The sequence below is a fragment of the Rhineura floridana genome, chromosome 4 (assembly GCF_030035675.1).
Source record: "Rhineura floridana isolate rRhiFlo1 chromosome 4, rRhiFlo1.hap2, whole genome shotgun sequence".
Classification (NCBI taxonomy): Eukaryota; Metazoa; Chordata; class Lepidosauria; order Squamata; family Rhineuridae; genus Rhineura; species Rhineura floridana.
Genome location: NC_084483.1, coordinates 92135972 through 92160329, shown reverse-complemented (window position 1 = coordinate 92160329; position 24358 = coordinate 92135972). Strand labels below are relative to the sequence as shown.

At 41.9% G+C, this 24358-nt stretch overlaps 2 protein-coding genes across 5 annotated transcripts in view; one reads left to right on the top strand and one right to left on the bottom strand.

Annotated features, from left to right (window-relative positions):
• LOC133383276 (amine sulfotransferase-like) overlaps positions 1–9531 on the top strand; it is a 37868-nt gene extending 28337 nt beyond the window's left edge. For 3 of the 4 annotated variants that reach the window (XM_061623674.1, XM_061623675.1, XM_061623677.1), the window contains exon 7: positions 3426–4989. In XM_061623674.1, the coding sequence (XP_061479658.1) occupies positions 3426–3550 (125 nt within the window). In that variant the 3' untranslated portion in view covers positions 3551–4989. Of the gene's footprint in view, positions 1–3425; positions 4990–9076 lie in introns of those variants that run through there. The other variant, XM_061623676.1, reaches the window with a different exon arrangement.
• Positions 9532–11671: 2140 nt separating this feature from the next.
• Positions 11672–24121, bottom strand: RWDD1 (RWD domain containing 1). Its single transcript, XM_061623673.1, has 7 exons — positions 23840–24121; positions 21323–21388; positions 20127–20257; positions 18238–18381; positions 15367–15499; positions 13541–13603; positions 11672–11944 (listed from the first exon to the last, which is right to left on the bottom strand). The coding sequence occupies exons 1-7, from the start codon at positions 23910–23912 to the stop codon at positions 11832–11834; spliced, it is 723 nt and encodes a 240-aa protein (XP_061479657.1). The 5' UTR covers positions 23913–24121; the 3' UTR covers positions 11672–11831.
• Positions 24122–24358: the final 237 nt, after the last annotated feature.

Here is a 24358-nt window from a genome sequence, read left to right as displayed (position 1 = left end):
CTGTAGAATAAAAACATGGGGGAAACACTGAAGAACAATGATTTAGCACAATGTTATAGCACAATGTTTTCCTTTTGGAAAGGAAATGGGCTTCCCCTCTGCCCATTGCCCACCCATTCAATCTCTTCCCCTCCCCCTTCTCCCTCCCTCTCCCTTTTCTGCCCTCCTCCTTTCCTCCCTGCCCCGTCCCCAGCTCAGTTTTACCTATCCTAAGCATAATTGCACAGGAGTAAATCCCACTGAACTCAAAAAGTATGCAAATAATCAAACTTGCCCTCCCCTCCTATTTCCTCCCTCTTGTCCCTTCCCTTCCTTTGCCTCTCCCTCCCTTATCTCCTTTCAATGCCCTCCTTCCCCTCCCTTCTCCCCTCCCCTCCTCCTCCCCCATGGTCAGTTTTACCTATATTAAGCATGATTGCACGGGAGTAAATCCCATTGAACTCAATAGCATGCAAATGATCAAACCTGCCTTTCCCCTCATCCCCCTCTTCTCTCCCTTCCTCCTCCCTTCTTCCCTCCCCTCTTCCTTCTTCCTCCTCCCCTGCCCACATCAGCCATCCCTCTCTCTCTGTCCCTCCCCCCCATGGTCAGTTTTACCTATCCCAAGCATGATTGCACAGGAATAAATCCCACTAAACTCAATAGACATGCAAAGGATCAAATCTGCCCTCATCCTCCCATCCCCCTCCTCCCCTCTGCACTTCCTCCTCCTCACCTTCCCCATCCCCTGTGGTCAGTTTCACCTATTCTAAGCATGATTGCAGGGGAGTAAATCAAACTGAACTCAATAAGCATGCAAATGATCAATCCAGTATCAGCAAACGTGCACAGGATCCCATTTCTTACCTCCCGGATTAAAAAGCAGAGAAATTCACTAATAGGTAAAAAAAAACCGCTTGCGGTTTAAGAATGTACCTATAGCCAACAGATATTTCAATCAAACTTTAAAAAGCAGGGAAGTTAGGCAGCTACAGTGAATGCACCAGGGGAGCAGGAGACCTGACCTATTCTCTGAGATATTGTACTGCCCTACAAATGTGTCAGAATGCAAACACAATTTGGGTTGGTCTTTCACAGTCCAATCCACTTGTGTAGCTTGGAAGAATTTGGTAATGTGTCTCTGAGCATATGGTGAGTGGTGGCAATACCTGCAGTCAGCCCAAATAACAGAAACAAGACATGTGCTGATCTTGTTTCAGCAGGGAGGAAGCAACAATATTAAGAAAGTTGGTATAGTTCAGATATTCACTTTAAATATGTTTGATTTACTTTGCAATTTCAGTGAAGTTTCCTATAGTAAATCATTTTCTTTTGCTTCTTTTTCTGTGAATATGTAAAGTACAGCAACGCTTTGCAACACTAAAAAATTCTAAAAGCAATTGTGGAATAATGGCACTGATTATTGTGCAGAATAGTTTCCAATGGACATAAAGAGTGTCTCAGCTTGCACAAGATAAAACAGTGGGAGGTGAAATATATTCTAGCAAAATTCTAGGTGTGCTCTATGTTTTTAATTAACCATGCCCACCTTCCCTTAAGTGGAGTGGTTTAAGCATTTCAGGCTGAAATCATGCAACTTGGGCAGGACAAGTTTGTTTTTTCCAACAGCTGGAGTCATTGGTTAAGTAGCAACATATTGTAATGTCTGATTTTACATCAAACTGCAGTTTCAGATTCAACTGTTAATGCACCCAAAATATTAATACAGAATAACCGCCAGTTTGAAACACAAAAGGCTGTCTTCACTATCATATGATATTGACCCATAAAAAAACTTTGAAATTAATAAAAATAAATTTGACACAGATTTCTATTATGAATAATGAGAGAAATATAATTTTCTAGGTTAGATTCTCTGTAGAAACAGCAGTAATACAGGGAAGAAGCAAAGTAAGAACACCACCAAACATACAAAAATGTAATTCTCCATCTTTGGAGATGGCAGGTGTTGCTACCACTCACCATATGCTCAGAGACGCATATTACCAAATTCTTCCAAGCTACACAGGAAGTGGATTGGACTGTGAAAGACAAACCCAAACTGGTTTGCATTTTTACAAATTTGTAGTGCAGTATAATAGAGAGGAGGTCATGTCTCCTGTTCCCCTGGTGCATTCACTATAGCTGCCCAATTTCCTTGCTTTTTAAAGTTTGATAGAAATAACTGGTGGCTATTGGTACGTTCTTAAACTACAAGGGTTTTTCTTGCCTGTTAGTAAATATATTCCAGATTTCCTATATATTTATAAAATTATGTTGCAGGAATGTAGTACCACATGGGGCTTGTTTCTCTTATACATAGTTATACATATTGTTGTTGTTATGTGCCTCCAAGTCGACTACGACTTACGGCGACCCTATGAATCAGCGACCTCTGATAGCATCTGTCATGAACCACCCTGTCCAGATCTTGTAAGTTCAGGACTGTGGCTTCCTTTATGGAATCAATCCATCTCTTGTTTGGCCTTCGTATTTTTCTACTTCCTTCTGTTTTTCCAAGCATTATTATCTTTTCTAATGAATCATGTCTTCTCATTATGTGTGCAAAGTATGACAACCTCAGTTTCATCATTTTAGCTTCTAATGATAGTTCTGGTTTAATTTGTTCTAACACCCAATTATTTGTCTTTTTTGCAGTCCATGGTTTCCGCAAAGCTCTCCTCCAACACCACATTTCAAATGAGTTGATTTTTCTCTTATCAGCTTTTAGTTATACATATAATATACCTATATTTTGGCACATAATTTTGTGTGTAACTAGTTGGGCTTTTTTTTTAAGACAATGTGTCAGTGGCTTGGACATAAGCAGCGTGCTGATGCAAGAGGTGGTCTGATGCAGGCAAACTTGATTGGGTCAGAACTGTTAAATTCCGTTTAAAAGATGTTCCTCCTCCATCCTTAGCTGCAACTGAAAGAGACCTGGATCTTCCACTGTTCTATCCATGCTGCCTCCCATCTTCCCTGCCCACCCCACCTCCCACAATACTTACCTGGGTCAGAGAAGCAAGGGAATGGGAGCAGTGTTGATGCTTAGGCAGTCCATGCCCCATATATGACTCTGGGACGTGTAGTCCCAGTCCCTTCCCTGCACTGGAATTGCATTCTTGAGTGTCTGCAGTTCTTCTGCTGTGGTCTATTCTTCTCCTGCCCTAGGTTAAACCTTGTGGTTCTTGGGTGGGTGGAGGCAGTGGTGGCCTCTTGAGCGTCAGGCCAGGGTCCTGCTTGGCCCAAGTCTGTTAGTGAGGAATCAAAAGTTTCTTTTGTGAGTACCCTCTGATTCCTTGCAACATGTCTACTTTTTGTAAAGAAAGTTGCTTTCTTTTAGCCTGTTATGCTAACTCACCATTAGCATTCCGTTCTCTTCATACTCAAAGGCAGATACTTGACAATCACAATGTTCTCTCTTTCTCTGCTTCCTGTGCCAGGTACTATTGGAGACTGGAAAAACATTATGACTGTTGCACAGAATGAAAGATTTGACAGTGTTTTTAAGGAGAGAATGGAAAAGCTGCCCATCAAGTTTTGTTGGGACATCAGTGATGAACTATGAGTCTGCTTCCAGCTTCAAAACATAAAATAATATGCAGTGTATACATATGATCTGTACTTTTTATTAGCCCAGGTGGCAAAACACCAACTGAGAGCAGTTGTGTGTAGCACCATGGCCACCTAATCCTGAAATAACTGAACTATATATTTTTAAATATTCTACTATTACATATCGAACGCCCACTTCCTCTAGGGAGTTTTGGACAGTGAGCTTCTGACACCCATAGTAACTATCACATGTGGCAAATTACAAGATTTGAGCCACAGACGTTATGACTTGCATGTCATAAATTCCCATCAGTGCAATAACCTTTTTCTTATGTTCATATTTATCACCCTAAATAATCTCTTATTAATTGGGTAAGTCCCTTTGGACACAGTTGCATTTACTTCAAGTGAACATGCATAGGAGTATGTTTGCCTCTTATTTCGCACTGGGCAACAGTACATTCACCTCAGTGTATATGAAAAAGTGGTTCAGTGGGAGAACTTTCAACTCCCATCACAAAAAAACACTTTTTGCAGCAAAGCAGTTACAAAATTCCTACAGGGTTGTAATTATTAACCACACTTCAGGGACATAGCTGGCTGTAGAAAAGAATGTTATCCAGATAGTGATATACCCCCATAAAATACATGACAGTTGATGACAAGACAGTTTGATGATGGTTCCTGGTTACACATACACAGGCAGAGCAATCCAACTCCTTGGAAGCCAGTGGGAGCAAAGCCTGCAGAGGCAGAGCTGGCAGAAGGGGGGCCACAGCCAGCTGCTGCTCAGAGGCCTCTCGGAGGGGAGGATACTGGGTGCACCAGGAGGGCACGGCAGAAGGAAAGAAAATACATGTTTCCTTCTGTTACCCCTTTTCCCAGCATACCTGCTGCTGTGATGGAGGGCCACAGGAGGAAGCTGAATAGGACCTGGATATTGTGTACGTCCCCTGTGGCCCCTCAACACCTCCCCGGAACACCCCTGTTGGAAGCCTTCTGCCAGCTTCCACTGGCTCCCATTATGCCAGGCTGGCCTTCCTCAGTGAATCCCTGGCAGAGCCAGCTGAGCCAGGATGAGGGGTGTCTGCCAGCATAGCCCAGCTGAGCCAGGACCCAGCAGGCTCTGCCAGGGATCCACTATATCAAACTGTCCTCAGACCAGCATAAATAGCAATTGGATTGCGCCCTTAGCACTGATCCGTGCACCACCTGACACACATCCCATCCCTCTCTGTTTGAATTGCAACCACAATCATAAATTACAGACATCATTTTCTAAAGGTTTTCAAAATGCTTGATTAAAAATTGTTATTTGGATTCTCCAAAGGGTTTAGTTGCAACATTTTTGGCGTTTGTAAGTCAGTGCAGATGGAACAGCCCAGTCCTGTTTCCAGTTGTAGATATGGTAGTATATCAATCCCTGCTTCTAAATAAAATAGGATTCTGTTATTTCTACATCTCTGGAGTATCATTACTATATGTTTGGTAGATAAGCACGTGGAAAAAAGGTCAGCGGCAGCTGACACCTACCAGAAAGAGACAGCTGATAAGGTGGGAGTGGCTAACCTGTGGTCTGCCACTTCCATCGACTCTGACTATTGGCCACACTTCTTGGGGCTGATGGGAGCTGAAGTCTAACAATATTTGAAAGGCCACAGGTCAGCTACCATTTACTCATAAAATATTATTACTTGGGAACCTGGGAAGTACAGACCAGTCAGTCTGACATCAATCCCTGTGAACATTCAGGAGCAGACTATAAAGCAGTCAGTTGTAAGCACCTTGAAAACAATGAAGCGATTACAAGAAGCTAACATGGAGTTGTCAAGAACAAATATTGCCAGAATGATTTTATCTCATTTTTTGATTGGGTAACTTCACTGGTAGACTGTGAGTATTATTATTATGGTTTATTTCTATCCCGCCTTTTGTACGGCGGCTTACAAAAAATAAACACAAATATAGAAATACATATCAATAAACACAGTACAATTTACAAAAATTAAATAATAAGGTAATAACATTATCAAAAACCAACAATAGGAACTTGCAATGAAAATACAATAACAAATCACACTTTCCTAATACTTTCCAAATACATTCCTAACAATTAGACAATGTCTACTAGTTCTTACATCAGTATGTTGACATCAAAACATGATACCACTGAGGTGTCCGGCTGGTACTGCATCTGCCAGTCCTAATATAGGAAAAGGAGCAGGAGCAGTCCAGCTTTTTGCCAACATAGACCGTGTCCACGGTAAGCACTACTTCCATGGGAATGAAGCAGTCAATGTTCCAGCTTTCATAGGTTGTTGCAAATGATGGGCTTGGAAAGGAAGGAGAGGAAAGAAGTAGAAGCCTGCTCAGCATGGGTGGGTCTGCCCATGGGAGAGATGAAAATGACAGGCTCTGAGAGGAAAGGGGTGGAGGCCTGCTTGGTGTAGATGGATCTGCCCACGGAAGAGGCCCCAGCACCATATCGTTGCAGAGTTGGTACGGGTCCACCATCACAGCCCGGCTGGACAACAAGAGTTAATGTTGTATGCTGCTTGCCATCTGCCCACCTCAGTGATAAGTGTATTCATTATTATAGGACAGAAGGACTGTGTGCAGAATTTGTCACTGGCACTCAAACCCAAGTCGGTATTAACCATCCCAGCTTCATTAAAGAAAAAATGGGTTCTCAATCATTTGAGTTGTATAGGATTGACTGTTAAACCACTCTGGAAATTATAACTCCGTGAGGGGAACAGAGGTCTCCTAACAACTCTCATCATCCTTACCAAACTACAGTTTCCAGGATTCTTTGGGGGGAGCCATGACTGTTTAAAGTGATAAAATACTGCCAGCCCTGTAGCTCCAGGGTGGGGCAAATGGATGCACCTCCCCCCGATTTTCTTTTGAAAATTGTCTTTTTAATTTGAGGCATGAGAGAAAATGACAGCCTCTGTTTGAAGACTGACAGCTTGCTTTAAGAACAGAAGCAATTTAAGAATAGGACCCTCTGAAAAATTCAGTGAATAAGGCACAACAAAAGCTTCATCTTTTGGAAAAAGGCTCCAGTCTGCTCACTGAAGAATTTCCCTGATTGAGGGTGGATTTTTCATTATCACAATCACCCTATAACATAACTACTTAAGCGATCCTGGAAGAAACAGCCTGTGCCCCTTCAAGAGATAAATATTATAATTTTATTTTATGGACTAGACTTAGACTCCACCCCTTGAACTTTTCTTTGCTCGGTTTAAAAATTATTCCCTTGAATCAGAGCTAGGCCTCGTCACCAAAGCCTAGTAATGGTGCAGATTTCTTGCAGCATTTGTGCTTTCAGTTTCAGTTGTATTCTTTACCCAGCCAGCAATAATGTTTGTTCGCCTGCAAGTAAGAGTTGTGTTTATTCTGCAGCAGGATTGGGTGCTTATTGCTAAAGGGTGAAATAAAGAGATAACTTAAAGTGATCTGGAAAAAAACCCTACCCTGATGGCTACCCCAAGTTACCCTTTCTGTTTTAAAGCTCTTACTATACTCAAAATCATAGTGGATATTTTTTCTTCTTTTTCTTGAGTATTTTATGGCAAAGGATGAACACAGTCTTAGAGGAATTAAAAACACTGCTGTGCATACTGTGTACACTATAGTTAGCTAGCTGGCTGGCCACCCAGGCTGTAATTCACACCTAATTTCTGATTCTTCCAATATCTGCAGCTCATCATGAGGCCTTATATGGTTTCTGGGCAGAAAAATCAACCCAGCAACCCGTAAAAAAAAATTAAAATCCAATGGTTTTCCAATTAGTTTCCAATTGCTTAGTTAATTCTGTATATAGCATCCAGTTAAAAAGTTTTTCCTTGATTGTCCAGCAGGAAGGAAAATCTAAAGGTCAGGATTCGAATAATACTAGAAGAAGGGACTCTCGAGGAGGGGTTAAACACACTCTAAAGTGTTTATTTTCCCTCTGCCCTTCCCTAAACTTTTCGTATGAACAAGATTGTTTTTCGGGTGGAATCTAAAACTGAGATACCTAATGCAACATCAAAGCCAAGCTCAGGAGCTCACTGACATTACCAAAGTAGTTCAGTCCATGAAGAATCAGGACAGACTGCAGGTGAAACAGAACTGTAGGTATAGGCAATATCAAGCTTTTGTCTCTGGTATTACTGGGGATCCCTCAAAACAGGGTGAGACAATGATTAAACTTCATTCATATCCAAACAGCGAGGAGCATAATTTCTGACAAGAATGGTTCCAGACATATCAAGTTAAAATATTCTAAGCTCCACACTAGTTTTTAACTTCTTAGTTATAGCATAAACTATTTTGTTTTACATCTTTTGGGATCCTCTTGTTCACTGTATTCTTAATATACACTGTCAGTCATTTAATTCTTAGTTTCAACTAAATTTTCTGTTAACTTGACCTTTACATAGCTCATTATGTAAGAGTCTCTGCACAGAGAAGTAAGGGGAAAGGTCATCGCCTTTCCCTTTCCCGGCCCTCACATCCTGTCCACCAGAGAGAGTTGGGCTGGTGCTATGTACCCCCCCATGCCCCACCTGGAAATGTGGCTGCCTCACCTAACAAGGACGACTGGCTACAGGGTTGATGAAGCAGGGCTTTCCTCATAGGGATACCAAATGTTAGACAGGCACCACTTTGCATCCACAGATAATCAAGGCGCTATTCTGCATTCACAGATACAGCTCTCATGCTCTACCTGAACTTCTGTTACTTACAAATGTATAATTGACACACAGCTTAATGAAAGTTGGTAATTTCTTCACCATTCCTAAAGAAAATGTGGGAATCAGATTGGAACAGTCACACAAAAAGTCTTGGCTCCGATTATCTAGAAATAGTGTATGAAGGGGCTGGGGGGAATAGTTGTCGAAATCCATCATTTCCTAGTTAATATTCTAGAAAGGCAAAAGGATATAGGAAACAAGTGTTTTTATGTGGCTAATGGGAGAAATCATGCTGTTTTCAACTTGCATGGTGAACTACATAGCAAAGTCACATCAGCAGAGTACAAATTGATAAGAAGTGGAAATAAGAATTTATGGAGCCAAAAGCCAGTAGACGAGCTTGGCAGCCCGATGTCAAAATAAGACCCACCATACCAACTCATAAATGCCACAAGAGGTTCGTGTAGTATTGCAGTAAGCATGCATTTGCTTTCACATGCCATTTGTGAACTACTGTACAAATTAAGTCACCACCGCTTCTTGAGCTTGGACTGCATAACAGTATGTCATTGGCCTTTGAAGAATGGTTGTGCAAACAGATGAAGCACTTATGAAGTTGTAGAACCCAAGTGTAGGAAAGTTTGCCTGGAGTCGAACAGTTCACAACAGAATTAGCTGAACAAGTAATTCAGTGGGAGAACGTCTTTGACCTTAAAATGCATCACCAAGACCATTTCAGGTGCAAAAGGAGTTTAAAAAATTCTGTCTGTGGTATACTTCTTGACTGCATGACTTGAATCTGAATAGCTCTGGAAAGCAATGTTATACAAATTGTGATTTGCCCACAACAGGATCTCTCCTCCTATTCCAAGACTGTCAAGCCTTTGATCTCAGGAGTCTTGGGAGATAACTGGAACACACATGCACTCAAGTCTACGTGAAACCACCTAAAACTACAGCATTTCCTATTTTGGATGCCTCCTTGATTTCATTCTCCATCTCAAGATCACCCTGAACATTTTGGTCAGGAGGAGGATGGCACTAAACTACTCTTGGGATCTCATATCACCACCCACAACAATTCTGTGGAGTCTGTTGTGATGTTCCTATATTAATGTATATATGGTAAGTGTTGTTGTTTTAGAAGATACATGGTAAGTGGAGTGAAAGAGGGGGAGTGAATGGGCAGTAGAATGCGAGATGATTGGCTGAGTGTTTAAAATGGCTGAATGTATAAAAGGAAGAGTGAGAGTGGAATAGGGGGGGAGAAGAGAAAGAGTGGATTGCTTGGTGGGGTTTGAGAGAGTTGTTTGCCAGGAGAGAGTGAAGAAGGAGGGGGGTGGAGTTCAGATTAGTATTGAGTAAAACCATATGCTTATGTGCCTTAAGAAGAAATCTTGTTAATCTTGTTAGCTTTGTTATCTGTAATAAATACTTAATTTGGTTTACCAAAGGCCTGATCCTTGGCTGGGGTTTCACAGACCAGAAGGGAGGGTAAGGTAATGACCAAGGCTGAAGGGGAACTGTAACAAATGGTGGCAGCGGTGAAGACAATAACAATACCAGTATTCAGAGTCTCTGGGAATACTAGTATTGGGACGTTACTGGTGGTTGCCTAGCAGGGGATCTGTTGAGATCTGTGCTAGAGCGGATAGGTAAACCATAAGAGAGTGTGGTCCGGACTGGTGGAGTCCCTGGTGGTGCCTAGAGACAGGCAGTAACCACGAGCAGGTAGCAACCTGACAGGGAGAGCCAGGGAAGGACGCATCACATCTGTCCCTTGTGGGATTTCTAGCTTGTTGGACTCTTATGCCCTTTTTGTCGTACAGAGACACCACCTCCAGCTTGCCCTTTCCCATGTTTCTAGAGTTTGTATCCAGATAACCATGCCCCATTGGTTCTCTCTTTTCCAACAGATTTCTATGCCCACTGTATTTATGCTCTTCTCTGAGACCAAGCACCCCAGCTCACCAATCTTGGCACAAAGACTTCTAGCATTAGCATAGGAGCATTATAGTTTCTCTCTCCAACGTCTGGCACTTGTGTTTTAGACTACTGTCATTTGGCCTCTCTTAATTGTGTGTCAGTTTGCATCGAAAACATATGGTAACCTTTGGCACTACATATTATTTTAGTGCATGTATATACCTAATACAAAAAATTACATTTTTTGGGAGAAAACCTTTAGAGCAGGGGTGGCTAACCTGTGGCCTTCCAGACATTGCTGAACTACAACTCCCATCTTCCCTGGCCTTCAGCCATGCCAGTGCTTCTGTCAGTGTATCCACACCACCCTGGCCACATATTGTCCTGGTAAGTGGTGATACCACTGCCAGGTATGCAGTGCTGCCCTGCTAGCCACTCCTAGGCTGAAGCTGATGGGAGTTGTAGTTTAACAACATCTGGAGGGCCACAGATTCCCCACCCCTCTTTTACAGCCAAACACCCAAAGATTCTTGCTTTCTGAAGCAATCTGTACATCTGACCCTTCCTTTCTATAGCATTATTAAAATAAATATATCTGCTGTTCTGTAAATTTTAGAGAGCTGTTAAGAGTGCACATTCTAAGGAGCAGCTTCTTATCAGAACAGCTGGTCCTCCTGAGAAGGTTTGGGACTGAAGAAGATATGGGAACTTTTCTCTTGCTCTTGTTTTTTGCTTTGCACATAAAGTCTCAATCTTAAACCAAGGCCTTCGCATTATAACACACTTAGAGTTTCAAATGCATTTTAAACTTTAATTGGTCCAGTGTACTCAAAAACACGAGGCAGAGGGCTCATTCACATGGAAGCTGAACTCCATTTTAAAGACAAAGCTTTTTCCATCGCAATGGGAATTTAAAGACCACACTTCCTACCTTCCAATTGCTGTTTTCCATTCATACTAAAAGGAAAGAGTCAATCAAGCAGCTTCCAAATGACCATGCCCTCTTCAGATCAAACTCTCTCTTCCTCTGGTTAGCTTGGCAACCGAGCATGCTCAGTTTGTTCCAGAATAAGTTTCATTAAAAAAAGAAAAAAGTCTTCAAGTTTGATTATTTGTATTTTCAGAATCCAGCAGAAATACAAATATTTGTTTGAATAATGTTATGCTTTTTTGCACAAAGGGGGGAAAGAAAGAAAAAAGCACTGTTTGCAGCTGGCTTGCAGAACGGGAGCCAGCAGGAAATGACATAACAAAGGGAGGAGGAGGGAGTGGGCGTGGACTCACAAAAGCATCGGAGCTAAGCGTCTACAAGTCCCCAGAGATGCGAAGCACAGACATTTTTTCCTTCCCTTTTTGGATTAAAATTGGATTGATTTGCTGCAGATTAAACGCTAAAAGCACTGGGACGTTTTCCCTTTGTCTCCTACATCATGTGATCGCTGCGAATTAGACGGGCATGCAAGTAGAACCCTTCTCAGATTAAATCGCCATGTGAACTGGCCCAGAGATTCAAGAATGCATTTTAAACACTGAAGTCAATTTATTATCTGTGATGAAAGATGTCAGAGGAAGAGTCCCCTGAAATTAAGTAAGAAAAAAGGAACCAAGACATAGGTAGGTGTCTCTCTGTACAAATGTTCACATGGGTTGTATCAGTACAGCTGGTACAGTAATTTCAGTCTAGTCACTATCTAAATGAGCAGGATTATAGTCTGGATCATCTTCTTCATCCTCCAACTCCAAATCATCCATTTCCTGGAACAAGGATTCATCTACTTCCACACTGTTTCCAGCTTTCGGGAGAGAAGAGAGAGAGAAATCTGTCATTTTATCATACAGAAGGCCAGTTCCAGATTGGCTGCATGTGACGGTTGCGTGGACACTTTAGCAAAATGCTGTGGCCCACCTTCAGAGCACATAAGTGTTATGAAGACTCCATTCCCAATGCAGACAGAAAGCACCCAATGCTCTGCATAGTTATATTGAATGGAGGATCTAAAGTAGGCCAGACAGAGAGGTCTGGTGGGCTGCATTTGGCCCTGGGATTTCCCACCCCTGATCTAAAAGGTAATTTAGATGTCCAGGGCATTCTATCATAGCAAATGTGGATAACAAACTCAAAATTCATGTTATGTGAAGTTCCACAATTCTTTTTCTGTCTTAAAAAAATTAACCTAAGGCAGCCTGGTCAAGCAGAATTTAAGTGGAACAAGGAAGAGGCCATCAAAATAATGCTCCTGAAGTTACTTTTCCAGTTGCCTACATTATAGGAACTCCTTATGTCCCCTCCAGTTCAAAAATCAGCTCGGAGAAAGTATTCTAAACTTAAATAAACAGGTGGGGAGGGAAGGATTAAGCATCTTTTCCCGACTCTCTTGTGTTCCACTTCTAGGTTCCCCAATCTGCTTTGGATTTAAAACAAAGGAAATATGAGGAAGAATATCTGCACTCTGTGTAACATGTAGTTTGAGCCTATGATTAATCAAACTAGAACAGTTATGTTCTTCCCATTCCAAAAGGTATAATGAAATAATAATGACATTTTCTGGGCAGCAACTTGAATAGAGTATATTTACTACACGAGTTTAATTTACTTTGTCCCCTTTATACCAAGGCTGCAATCTTATGCACAGTTACCTAGGAGCAAATCCCATGAACACAATGGGGCTTACTTCCAAGTAAGCAAGTACTTACACTGTAAGACAAGAGAAACCTGTGGTCCCAGCCAGCTTCACCAATGGTCAGGGATGATGGGGACTGTAATCCCGCAATATCTGGACGGCCACAGGTTCACCATCCCAAGTGTAAAAGATGCTATAATAACTCAAAAGAGGTGACATGCCTCCCTAACAATGGAATGAGGTTTCAAAAAACTAGGTGGATTATTTCGCCCTTTTAAAACTGCCCATATCACTAAGGGTGCATTACAGTCTTGGTTGTTTGGGGGAATAAGATACACTCATACTTTCTATTTTGTCTTTATGCCAAGCAGTCCAAAGCGGTGAATGTGGGGGCTCCCAGACAGATGCCCATTCGAGGCAGCAGCCAGGCTGAGACTTGATAAACTTGTCTGCCTCTCTTTGGAGTCTCCCCAGCACACAGGCAGACTTGCTTGGCTAGCTTCCTGCTTCCAGAAATGCCTTGGTCATATTTAGGGGAATGAGGATGAGACATGACAGGGTCTGCTTTTCCCCCCACACTTCTTTGTGCGCTCACAGCATTGAACTGGAAGCACCTTCTCACTTTCAAAAGTCTATTAAAACTTCACTCCCCTTCAGTAAGTACTAGAGGCAGGCAGCATTTAGACAATGAGTAAGTAATTGCACATTTTGATCTTGGGGTGTGAATAATTACAATTTAAACCAATGAAAATAGGATTAAGAAGTTACCTTCTTCCAAGAACTGAATATCCGATGTATCCAGATTATGATCTGTTTCAAACAGCTGTTTTCCTGAATGAAATTATTATTGCTGTTATCATCATCATCTATAATCCAGGATGGGTTACAACTTTAAAATACAACATCAAAAACAATTTAAAAACAACCTAAATAAATAAAAACATAATATAAAACGAGTCTTGCTGGATCAGACTAAAGGCCCAGCATCCTGTTTCCCACAGTGGCCAACCAGATGCCGAAGGGCCAGGAGGACATGAGCGCAACATTATTCTTCCTGCTTGCTTTCCCCAGCAAGTGGAATACAAACCATCCTGCCGCTGACTCTGAAGGTAGCTTTATCCTTCATGAATCACCTTTTAAAGCATCCAAACTGGCAGCCGTTACTTGTGACAGTGAACTTCATAATTTCAACTATGCATTTTCTGAAGAAATACTTCCTTTTGTCTGTCCTGAAACTCCCACCATTCAGCTTCATTAGATGACCTGTTTCTAGCATTATGAGACAGTAATGAACGGTATGAAATATTGCATTCATTTCATTTGTGACTGACTTGCCATGAAACATCCCAAAGTGGTTAACAATAAAAACAAAAACAAAAACAATTTCTAGTCCATTGCAGACAAAGGCTGAGCTAAAAATCTTCACGAAAAGGCTTGTTGGAAGAGGAAGGTCTTCAACATGCACCAAAACGATAATAAACAATGCCTGTCTGATATATTTAGGGATAAACACACAGTTACCAGAATTATGATGAAAACATTATTTACAATAGGGAGAGCGAATTGGTGGCCCTTGAGATGTTGTTGGATACCTATCAGTCCCAACCAGCATGACCAATGGTCAAGGATAATGGGAGATGCAGTCCAGGAACATCGAGAGGCCCACAGGTGAGCCACCCCTGCTTTATTAGCTTAACTAGCAATGCCAGCAACAAAGTTTGGGTCTGTAGCACCCTTAGTTATATATCTGACATTAGGAGCAAGGACAGCAGGGGATAGACTGTATTCCTAACCACACTTTCTAGAAAGTGGGCCATTTCAGACACAATGCTAACTTATAGAGTTACATGCAGAAGCCAGCATGAGCTTTAGGCCTGCTGTTTGCCCCCTCTCTTCCTTTGGCATACCTGAGAGAAAGAGACTGGAAGCATCTGCTCCTAAATTAGTCAGTTTCCCCAGATTCGGATGCAATGAGAAACTCTACCTTGTTTAAAAGCGGAAAGATTATTGTTTACATCCAAACCTGCCCATTACGTCCTACCTAACTCAGTGGGATTGACTTCTGAGGAAACATAGTTAGGATTGTACTGTCCATTAAAGCAAACACTGTTTTAACATTTAAAGTTCAAGCCTATGTTAGTTGTGAAATAGCTACAGCCATTTGTTAACATCTCCTATAGAAGCTTCTACCCCAACTTTTATTACTGCCACTCTATCTTTTCTGGGTGTTTGTTTTCATTCTTAAATTGACAGCCTGGAGATAAATAAATATAACACACAACTACTTCTGCACATCTGTGGGAAGTTTGGACTTCTGGTCCTTGAATAGCAGCCCCCATGCCATATGGCAAAACTTCTGAAGCAGGTAAGCATTTCATAACCTGTTTGCGGTCTGGCATGGGTGGATGACCATTCAGAAGACAACAGTAAAAGACTCCTCTGGCTTGGCTGATGCCTGACATTCCCAACAGTCTTATGAACTTTGTAAGACTGTAGGCCTTTCCTGACCTGGTGCCTTCCAGATGTTTCAACATTAGCCCCAGCCAGCACAACCGTTTAGGGAAGGCAGACTTAAGGCAACTGCCACATCTTACCTGTTAGTTTATTTTTGCCACATTGTTCTTCCTCTTTCATCTTCTTTCTTTTAATTTCCAGGAGATCAGCATCAAACTTTGCTTTCCAGCTTAGAAAGTTTTCAATGGTGACAGGAGTGCCATGGAAAAATTGCTATACAGAACGGCAAAAGAATAAAATAAAATTTTAAGATACAGTTCAGAAAAACACAGTCAAGAACACGTAACCCTTTATTATCCAAATAATGTAATTATATTTCTACCCAATTCAAAGCACGTATGTCTTTAAGCATTCAAAACGTATTTCCTTATAAACAGCTATACTAGGGGGGACTGTGATGCAAGAACTGTCACATGCGCAAGAAACAACAAAAATTGGCTAGATTTATCTACTTGATATGATTGATTTGATTTATATCCCACCCTTCTTCCCAGTAGGGGCACACTTGTATGAAGTATCTGCTTTATACAAACAAAGGAAAATCCTTGTGATTCAACACCAGTAGCCCACCTTTACAAGTAAAGTGTGTGTGTACTGGGGGGGTAGGGTAATCTTTTCCTGCCCACTGCATCAGGCATGCTGTTCATCTCTCCCCCAGACATTCACACACAAGCAGCTGTTCACATGTGGGCTTCTTTACTGCAGACTTTCCACACCAAGGCATGCATGTGTGGCAGCAGGGCCAGCAATATACCCAATGCTAAGAGCAGGGCTTCTATGTCTACTTGGCTTTAAGGCCACTTCTGCAAGCTGAAGATTTCCAAAACACAGTGATGTGCCATCAAAAGCAGTGGGACACTCTAACATGTGTATTTATGTAGCCAGGCTATATCATTCCAGTCCTGGTTGGAAATGCGACCTTTTACTGTACTGGAGCAGAAATGAAGGTCTGTCTCTGATCTTAACACCGTGGTGCTTAGTGCTAAGATGAGAGATAACATTTCTCTGCATGCTCTTTAAAGACCCTATTTGAAGAGCAGCTAGAGGAATCTTGCTCACTCCACCATTGGAATGCAGCCCCTGGAAAGTTGGGCAAGTTCAAATCTGGCACTTGGACTGAAATCGGTTCTGCGCCACTGGTGTAAGGGAGAAACAGTAATTCTTCCAACCACTTAAAAAAAATTACCCCATTTTGGCCTTTTTAAACTTTATTCTGTGCAACATCTGATATCCAGGATTTTAATATAAAAACTACAATGCTGTTCTTTACTTTTCTTTGATGTCCAAGGGTACATTTCGTGTTAGACAAAGATCTAAGTAAGTGCTGAGAGTCATTGTGTCTTTGTCCAGTATGTTTTGGTGCACCCAGAGATCTTTCCAAGTTGCCATCTTAAGACTGTCAGGGATAACAAGCAGGCCCTTTACCAGCTATCTCTTTCCTCCCCACTTTTTAAAAAAATAATAATGTCCAGCCTGCAGAAGTGTTTTGTGAAATGTGAAAGCCATTCACTACATGGCTTTAAGTTGGCCATGATCAAACTGTTACGCTACTGCTGCTGTTTGAATTATGATCATTGTGGCCAAATGAACTTCAAGGCCCAATTTCAGTATATGAGCTATTGACCCTGAAAGGACAAAGAGCCCGATGCCGCTGTTCACATGTGGGCTCCACATCCAAATTAAATACAACACTGGAAAGAGCATCCTATGTCTTTTATTTATGTATTTCTTTCTTTATGTATTTATATCCCGCCCTTCCTCCCAGCAGAAGCCGAGGGCGGCAAAGGTACAATACCCAATAAAATGAAATATTACCAAGTTCCACAGTAGGGCAGTATTTTTAGTTTCTAACAATGGAGAAACAAGTTGTGAGATTCCAAAATATTTGCCCTCTGCACATCCTAGTAGCAGAAAGAAGCTCCATTTGCTTCCTGGAAGAAGCAGCTCAGCATAGAACTCATTGTACACTTCTCCCTTTGAAGTAAATAGGGGAGCTGGTGCGGGAAGTAGAGAAGCTCCTTTTGGCTGACCACTAGGGATTTCCCCCCACAGAATGACATCATTCCGGGGGGGTTAGTAGCTGCCATTTTTCTGTGATGGCCACCATTTCCCCTCCCCTCTGAGTTCTCTGGAACAATGTTACATTCAGAAGAAGTGCACTCTCCTCCAGCTGACAGGTAACCTGGGACTGCAGAACAAATGGGAAGCACATTCTGACCCTGTTCGTCACCCAAAGGACTAAGGCCTGCAGTGCCCCATGAGTGGGGCTTTGGGTATTATCACAGCTTGTTGCTTATAAGCTGCATTATTGTTTTATTAATTTATTAATCACCTTTTACATGAGTTTCAAGCACACAAATGTACTGTAAAAAACTAAAACTAACTTAAACAAAGTAACACCTATGGCAGGGACCTTTTCGTCCAGATGGAAAAGGCTATCGAAACAAAAATGTCTTTGAAAATTTCAAATAGTAGTTTCGGCACTGTTTATTTTTTTAATTTATATCCTGCCATTCCTACCAGAAGGAGCCCAGGGCCTTGCTCCAAGTTACTATGCAGCAGCCTTCTGATATTTTAGGGACTTCTAAGAAGAAACTCTGCCGAAGACAATGACCTACTGGGTATATAAGCCAGTTTCTCAAGTAATCCGGTGTTGAGCAGCATAGGTCCTTATACATTAGAACCACAACCTTAGATTTGGCTCCGTAGCCTTGATAATCATTCAGTGGATTAAATGATAGGTGACAAATCTTCAAAATAAACAATAAATAAAGAGTACTTGCAAGAGATTGCTGGATTGGGCAAAGAGAGTTTAACTCTCTTCCTTAGTTACCAAACACAGAGTATCAAAGGAAAGCCACACATAGCCAGGCCAACCTCACCACCAGAGAGCCAGCTAAAGTTTATAGCATTATGCAGATAAAGAAAAACAATTCCAACATAGCTTTTACCTTTTCTGCCTCCTCTGCCTCTTTTTCCTTCTGTTTCTTCTCCTCTTCCCTTCTTGTATTTATCTGGTCTACTATTTCATTTAGTTTTTCTTGCACAGCCGATACTAGTGTGAAAATCATTACCATGCCTAGGTTCTCTTTTGCCTGAAACACAAAAAGGGCTTCATAGGAAATGATGTCAAACGTGTCACACCAAAAACAAGGTCAGTGAGGGAATCGTTCAAAGTACATAGAAAATGGGAAAATAGATATGTCTGATGCAAAACACAACTTTGGCAACAACCTTGAGACAAACCACTTCAAAGAGGATGGTTTCTCACATATTATCTGTACTTAGCAAGACTTAGTTGCCCCAGAACTGCAGTTTCCAACTGGTACAAAAACAGCATAAAGACCATCTTTGCACTTTCAATTGTATTGGGGGGGTAGATCATCCATATAATAGATTGTTGTTGTGTTGGCCAATCTAGCTGTGATGTCACAGTTACAAAAGCAGTCTAAAACTACTGCAAAAATGGTTAATTTGCATTTATATACATCTCAAAGCAACAAACGTTTATAAATGATTTAACAAAAGAGAAAAATAAATGACCTGTTATGACTAGAAAGAAGCAAAGAAATGTTACACAGTATGCTTGCACAGCCACCTCCAGGTCCTGAAATTCATATGAGCATACACAGTATCACTCAATGCAGATTATAATGCAATCTTATGAATACCTACTTAGAATAAGGCCCATTGAATTCAATGAGACTTACTTTTAGCCAAGCGCATAAAATATTGCAGCTTTAGTTACCCTTTACATAGTGCCATATTCTCAATCATGGGGCACAAAGAGCGTTTCCCCACCCCACCCCTTCAATGTAAAACTATTTGTTTTAGGGATTGTGAGCACAAATCCAGAAGTGAATATAATAAAACCTCAGTTAACGAAGTACATGCATTCCTGGACATTATTTGTTTAACAGAAACTTTGGTACCAGAGGAAGGAATAACATGGAAAGAACAGGGATAAGCTCCTACACCACACAAGAGCAGTTCAGTGTATTTCAGCAAATTTTTTGTTCAAAACTAACAATATGCATGTCTGAAATTAAACAACCAGGTCAGGTAACCCTTGCATACACATTACTTGAAGGCTTTTTTCAAAATTCATCCACGGATGCCTGCCTTGCCTTTTTTCTTTAATCATGCAGCATCTTGCTATCTATCTAAAGCTCTGAGCACAGTTCTCCTCTCTATACACCTGAGCAGGCAGGCAAGGGGCAGCCACCACGCTGTGCTTGGTATCTCTCTCTCTCTGCCATCCTCCCCTACACTCGAACAGATGGTCTGCAGTACACAGTGCTTCCAAGGCACCTACCAAGGAGCACCATTCAAACCAAGCATGAGATAGCTGCCTGTAGCAACTGCAATCCAGTAGAAAAGGAGACACATTCTGATTATGTCAGAGTGTGCACCCTACCCCCTACACCCAAAAAAGACTTTGTTAAAAGGAGCTTCTTTTCTGGAGGATTTGTTAACTGAGGTATTACTGTAGTTATTCTGAATTAACTAGCAAGGGTGTAATTATCTGTGTACTGTGCAAGATCTTATCAAGTTCTGTCTGAGAGCTATAGGAGACAGGCCAACATCAGCTGAATCATGTGTGTTTCAAGTATATTTATATTTATCCATGAAGTATTTTATTGCCTGTGCATATCTGCAGAACTCACTTTCCTTGAGCTTGGGAAAACAAACAAACATAGCAATGATGCCCCTTACTCCCCTCTTTGTAAAACATTTGTGTTTCTAAGCAGAATAATAGTTGAACTTGCTGCATCTTAATGTTTTTAAAGCAGTAAACCTTTACATCAAGAGAACCCTGTCTGTTCTGAATGTTGCTTACCTGTTCTTGCAGTAATTTCAGTATGCCTGTGATGTCATTATCCTCAAGATTCTCTTGAGACAGGAGTTCACAGAGTGGGATTTCATCAGGATAGTTCTCCGCATATGTGAATTTGAGGGTTGTCTGAACAGCTGTAGCGCAACAGAAAACATTAGTAGTTATTGCTTCACGTCGCCGACAGGAGCTGCTGACATGCACCATCATTTAGTCTACCGCAAATTATATTACAAACAACTTACACAACCTAATTCTGACAAAGGCCCAACACGCACAAATACATCAGCGTGCAACCAGTGCCAATATGACAGTTGCTGCTTTAAAATCTATAGGGAGGTGTCTGATCCATGTGCTAAGTCTTTTGGTGCTGGGGAATATCTCAATTTCCCCCACACCATTGCAACCATCCTTTTTCATGGTGAAAATATAAAAAAACACTTCACCAATGCAGCTGCACCAAAAGAAGCTACTACCCTGCTTGTTGCTGTTGTGCATTGGGCTTAACAATCTAATTGTTTCTGTTGTTATTTTCTTACATTTATACCTCTCACCACCTTTTCTGTCATGGAACCCAATGCGGCACAGATGTGGTTTCCTGGGAGCCTCCTACCCAGGCACTGACCAGACCCAGATTTGCTTTGTTTCACCTAGGTGGTGGCCCCATGTGCCTTCTGATAATACCCTGTGAATCTATGCTTTGAAAGCATTCTGAGAGAATTGTCTCTTAAATAAAAAGGCAACATTTCCAAATTGTTTAGCAGGCTCCTTTCTGAACTTACTTGGGGTAGGGGGATTGGGCAGAAAAGAACCTTGCCTTTTCACTGTATGTAAATTCTAACACACTTGAAGGCTCTACACCACTAAAAACCCAGCAGCAGGGATGGAGAACAGGTATAGCCAATGGTCATGGATGATGGGAGTCGTAGTTCAATAACAACTGGAGGGCCGTAGTCCCCATCCCTGCCAGAGAGTAAATTGCTCAAGGCAACCCAGTGTTTGATAGCTGAGTAGTGTTTTCAATGTGTGTTTTCCAAATATAAAAACCAAGCAGAAAACCACCAATTTCTAGCCCATCACCTTATCAGCTGACCATCTCACGTCAGTTTTGAAACAATCAAGTCTTTCAAGCATTTCACACAAAATTTATTTCTTCTTGGGAGATCTCTTTCCTTATGAAAGCTTAACAGCAGTCAACTTACTTTCATCGTTTTCTCCTGCTTCAGATGTCACAGTGATGGTGAAACATGTTGGATTTTCTGATAATACTGTTGAAGAAAGAAGTAGCAAATGAAGACAAGAATGTTTTCCCCCCTTTTGTAGGTTGGCTGTTTTCTGTTTGTTTTTTGTTCAGCCATGACCCAAAATTAAACAGCCTCTGCTCTTTTCATTAAATGATTTTATATGTGAAATTAGTTTGATATTCATAGGCCAAGTAGGTATCAGATCACCAAACCCCCAAATCAATAACCAAAATTATCTTTAACTGAAGAGCATTCCCCTTGGAAGAAGGACCATAGTTAAGGGCAGAGCACATTCTTTGTACACAAAACGGTCCTTAGTTTAATCTCTGGGAAAGACCCCTCTTTGAATCCTGGAGAACCACCGCCAGTCTGAAATAGACAGACCAATAGTCTAACCCAGTGTAAAACAGTTTCTATGAGCCCTCCCTCCTCCCAATCTCAATGGATAAAGGCAGCCATAGTTACTTAGCGGCAAGGGAAATATACTCTCAGTATGCTCAGACACTTTCTCCCATTTGCTATTACTTCACATGTTCCACACATGGAAAAGAGGGCCAAGGGTTGAGCCCTTACTCGTAAACATTTAAACATTTCTAATTCAAACATGCTACAGAGACATGGAGCAAAGACATACGTCCCTGCTACAACTGCCCTATGCACACAACCAGTAGAAGCATTTCTAGAAAAAGCAGGTACTTTTCTGTTCAGCAAAACCCCACATCAAAACACGTAATGACTGAATGGCTCACACTGGATTACAATTATCCTGGTCAGCCTTTAGATGGGAGTGAGTTCTACACAGGTCGATGCTGCTGCTTAGGCAAATTGTGGGTACTGGATGGCAACCCATCCTCACAGTTAGCATTGTACATATTTAATTTAATATCCCACACACTGTTGGTGCAAATCTGACTACTGATACGAGCAGTGCATAGTTAAATGATGGAATTTGTTCCCACAAGAAGCAGTGATGGCCACCAACTTGGATGGCTTTAAAAGATTAGACAAATTCATGGAGGATAAGGCTACCAATGGCTACTAGCCATAATGGCTATGCTCTGCCACCATAGGCAGATGCAGTACACTTCTGAAAACCAGTTGCCAGTAGCCACAAAAAGGGAGTGCTCTTCCACACAGGTCCTGCTTGTGGGCTTCCCATGGGCATCTGGTTGGCCACTGTGAGAACAGGATGCTGGACTAGAGGGGCCACTGGCCTGATCCAGCAGGTTCTTCTTATGTTCTAAGCAACTGGTGTCATCACTCCAATTGACACAACACCACTCCTTTTAATCAGCTTAGTCAATGTGTATAATGTGGATAGCACAACAATATTCTAGAACCGTGCTGACTGCTATCCAGAACACTTTGCTTTACTGTGAACTTGTCTTGACCGTTAACTCACAGGTTGGCAAACCTCTGTATCTCACTTACAACTCCTTATCTGAAACAATGGGCACAATACTACTCACCTACCTCACATCATTGTTGCATGAATTTGAGCAAGACTACATATGTGAAACATTCCAACTCAAAAGCACCACATAAAGGCCTCATTGGGGGATTAAGTTCTGAGAGTGGAGTGGCATTAAGACAAGGGATCCCCATTACATGCTATTATAAGCAGATGTACTGGGATATTTATTTATTATTTGTATTCATATGGTGCCTCATAAAATAGGGAGGCAATGGTAAACCTCCTCTGAATACCGCTTACCATGAAAACCCTGTTCATAGGGTCCCCATAAGTCAGAATCGACTTAAAGGCAGCCCATTTTCCATAAAAAAATTTCTCAAGGCAGTATACTGATTTCAACAGAACTTGCTTCCACACAATATTGTTATGTCTTGGCTTGTTTTAAGGCTCTCTGGATTTTAATTGTAAGATTTTAAATTGTTGTAAATCATCTTGGGGGCTTTATTATTTTTATTTTTAAGAACCAAAAAGCAAAATATGACTTTTAAAAAATGACATCTTTTACAGTCACGCTATTAAAGGGGTCAATTACAGAATGAGGAGCCACCCAGAAACAACTGTTAATGAGACTACTTCAGAGTGCATGCACTTTAGGGTCGGATGTTCACGGCCCTGCAGCTGAGCAGGAACACCTACGCCCCTACAGAGAGGCTGTTGGGGAGAATCCCCCACCGCCCAGCATTCCAAGGAAAGAATTCCCAGGGAAAGGTTGGGATCGGTATCGTTCACGCTGCAACTTTCCTTGATGGGGGGGGGATATTGGCAAGAACATGATGGGGCCCCTTCCCACTTTGAAAGCCGGGTCTTCAGAACAGACTGGAAATGCAAGTGAACGGTGGGTTGGGAAACTGAAGCTTCTTAGGAAAATCAGACAGAAGGAATGCAATGGGATGGGAAGAAACAAGGAAACGAGTTGTGCCACATGTCGGAAACTTAGAAGAGAAGCCGCCACCGCCTGCTCCCCATGCGGAGTTCCAGGCACGACACACCCAGCAAGCTACCTGTAAAGGACTCCGGGTATATAGACTCCAGGGCCTCGAGCTCATTGCGCTGCTCCTCCCCGTAATCAGTCATGGTCCCCCGCTGCCGGCCATGGGACGTTCGGGCCCGCAAGTACCTCCGCCAGCAGAGGAAACCCAAGGAAGGAAGGAACGAGAAACCCGGACAGAAAAAGAGAGAAAGAGCGAGCCAGGACAGCTTCACGCACGCGCGCGCAACATTTTCTTTGCCTTTTGCCACTCGTACGGCAGCAACTCCTTGGCCTGAAAGGAAATCCGTTGCTCTTTCTGGTGATTGATCGCGCCTGCTGCTCGCTGGCATAATCCACGCATGCTCCCATCCCAATGTTTTTCTGCAATTCCTTCTTCAATTCTTTTGAAGGTTTTGATCTGTGGGGCTTCCGGCCGTTCAGCGGTTATTCTCGGTTTTGTTCTGGAAGCGCGAGGGCTTCTTGTTTTCAAAATATGCGTTTGGTTTTGAAGCATTTATTTATTTGTTTTTACCTGCTCATGTGCAGAAGG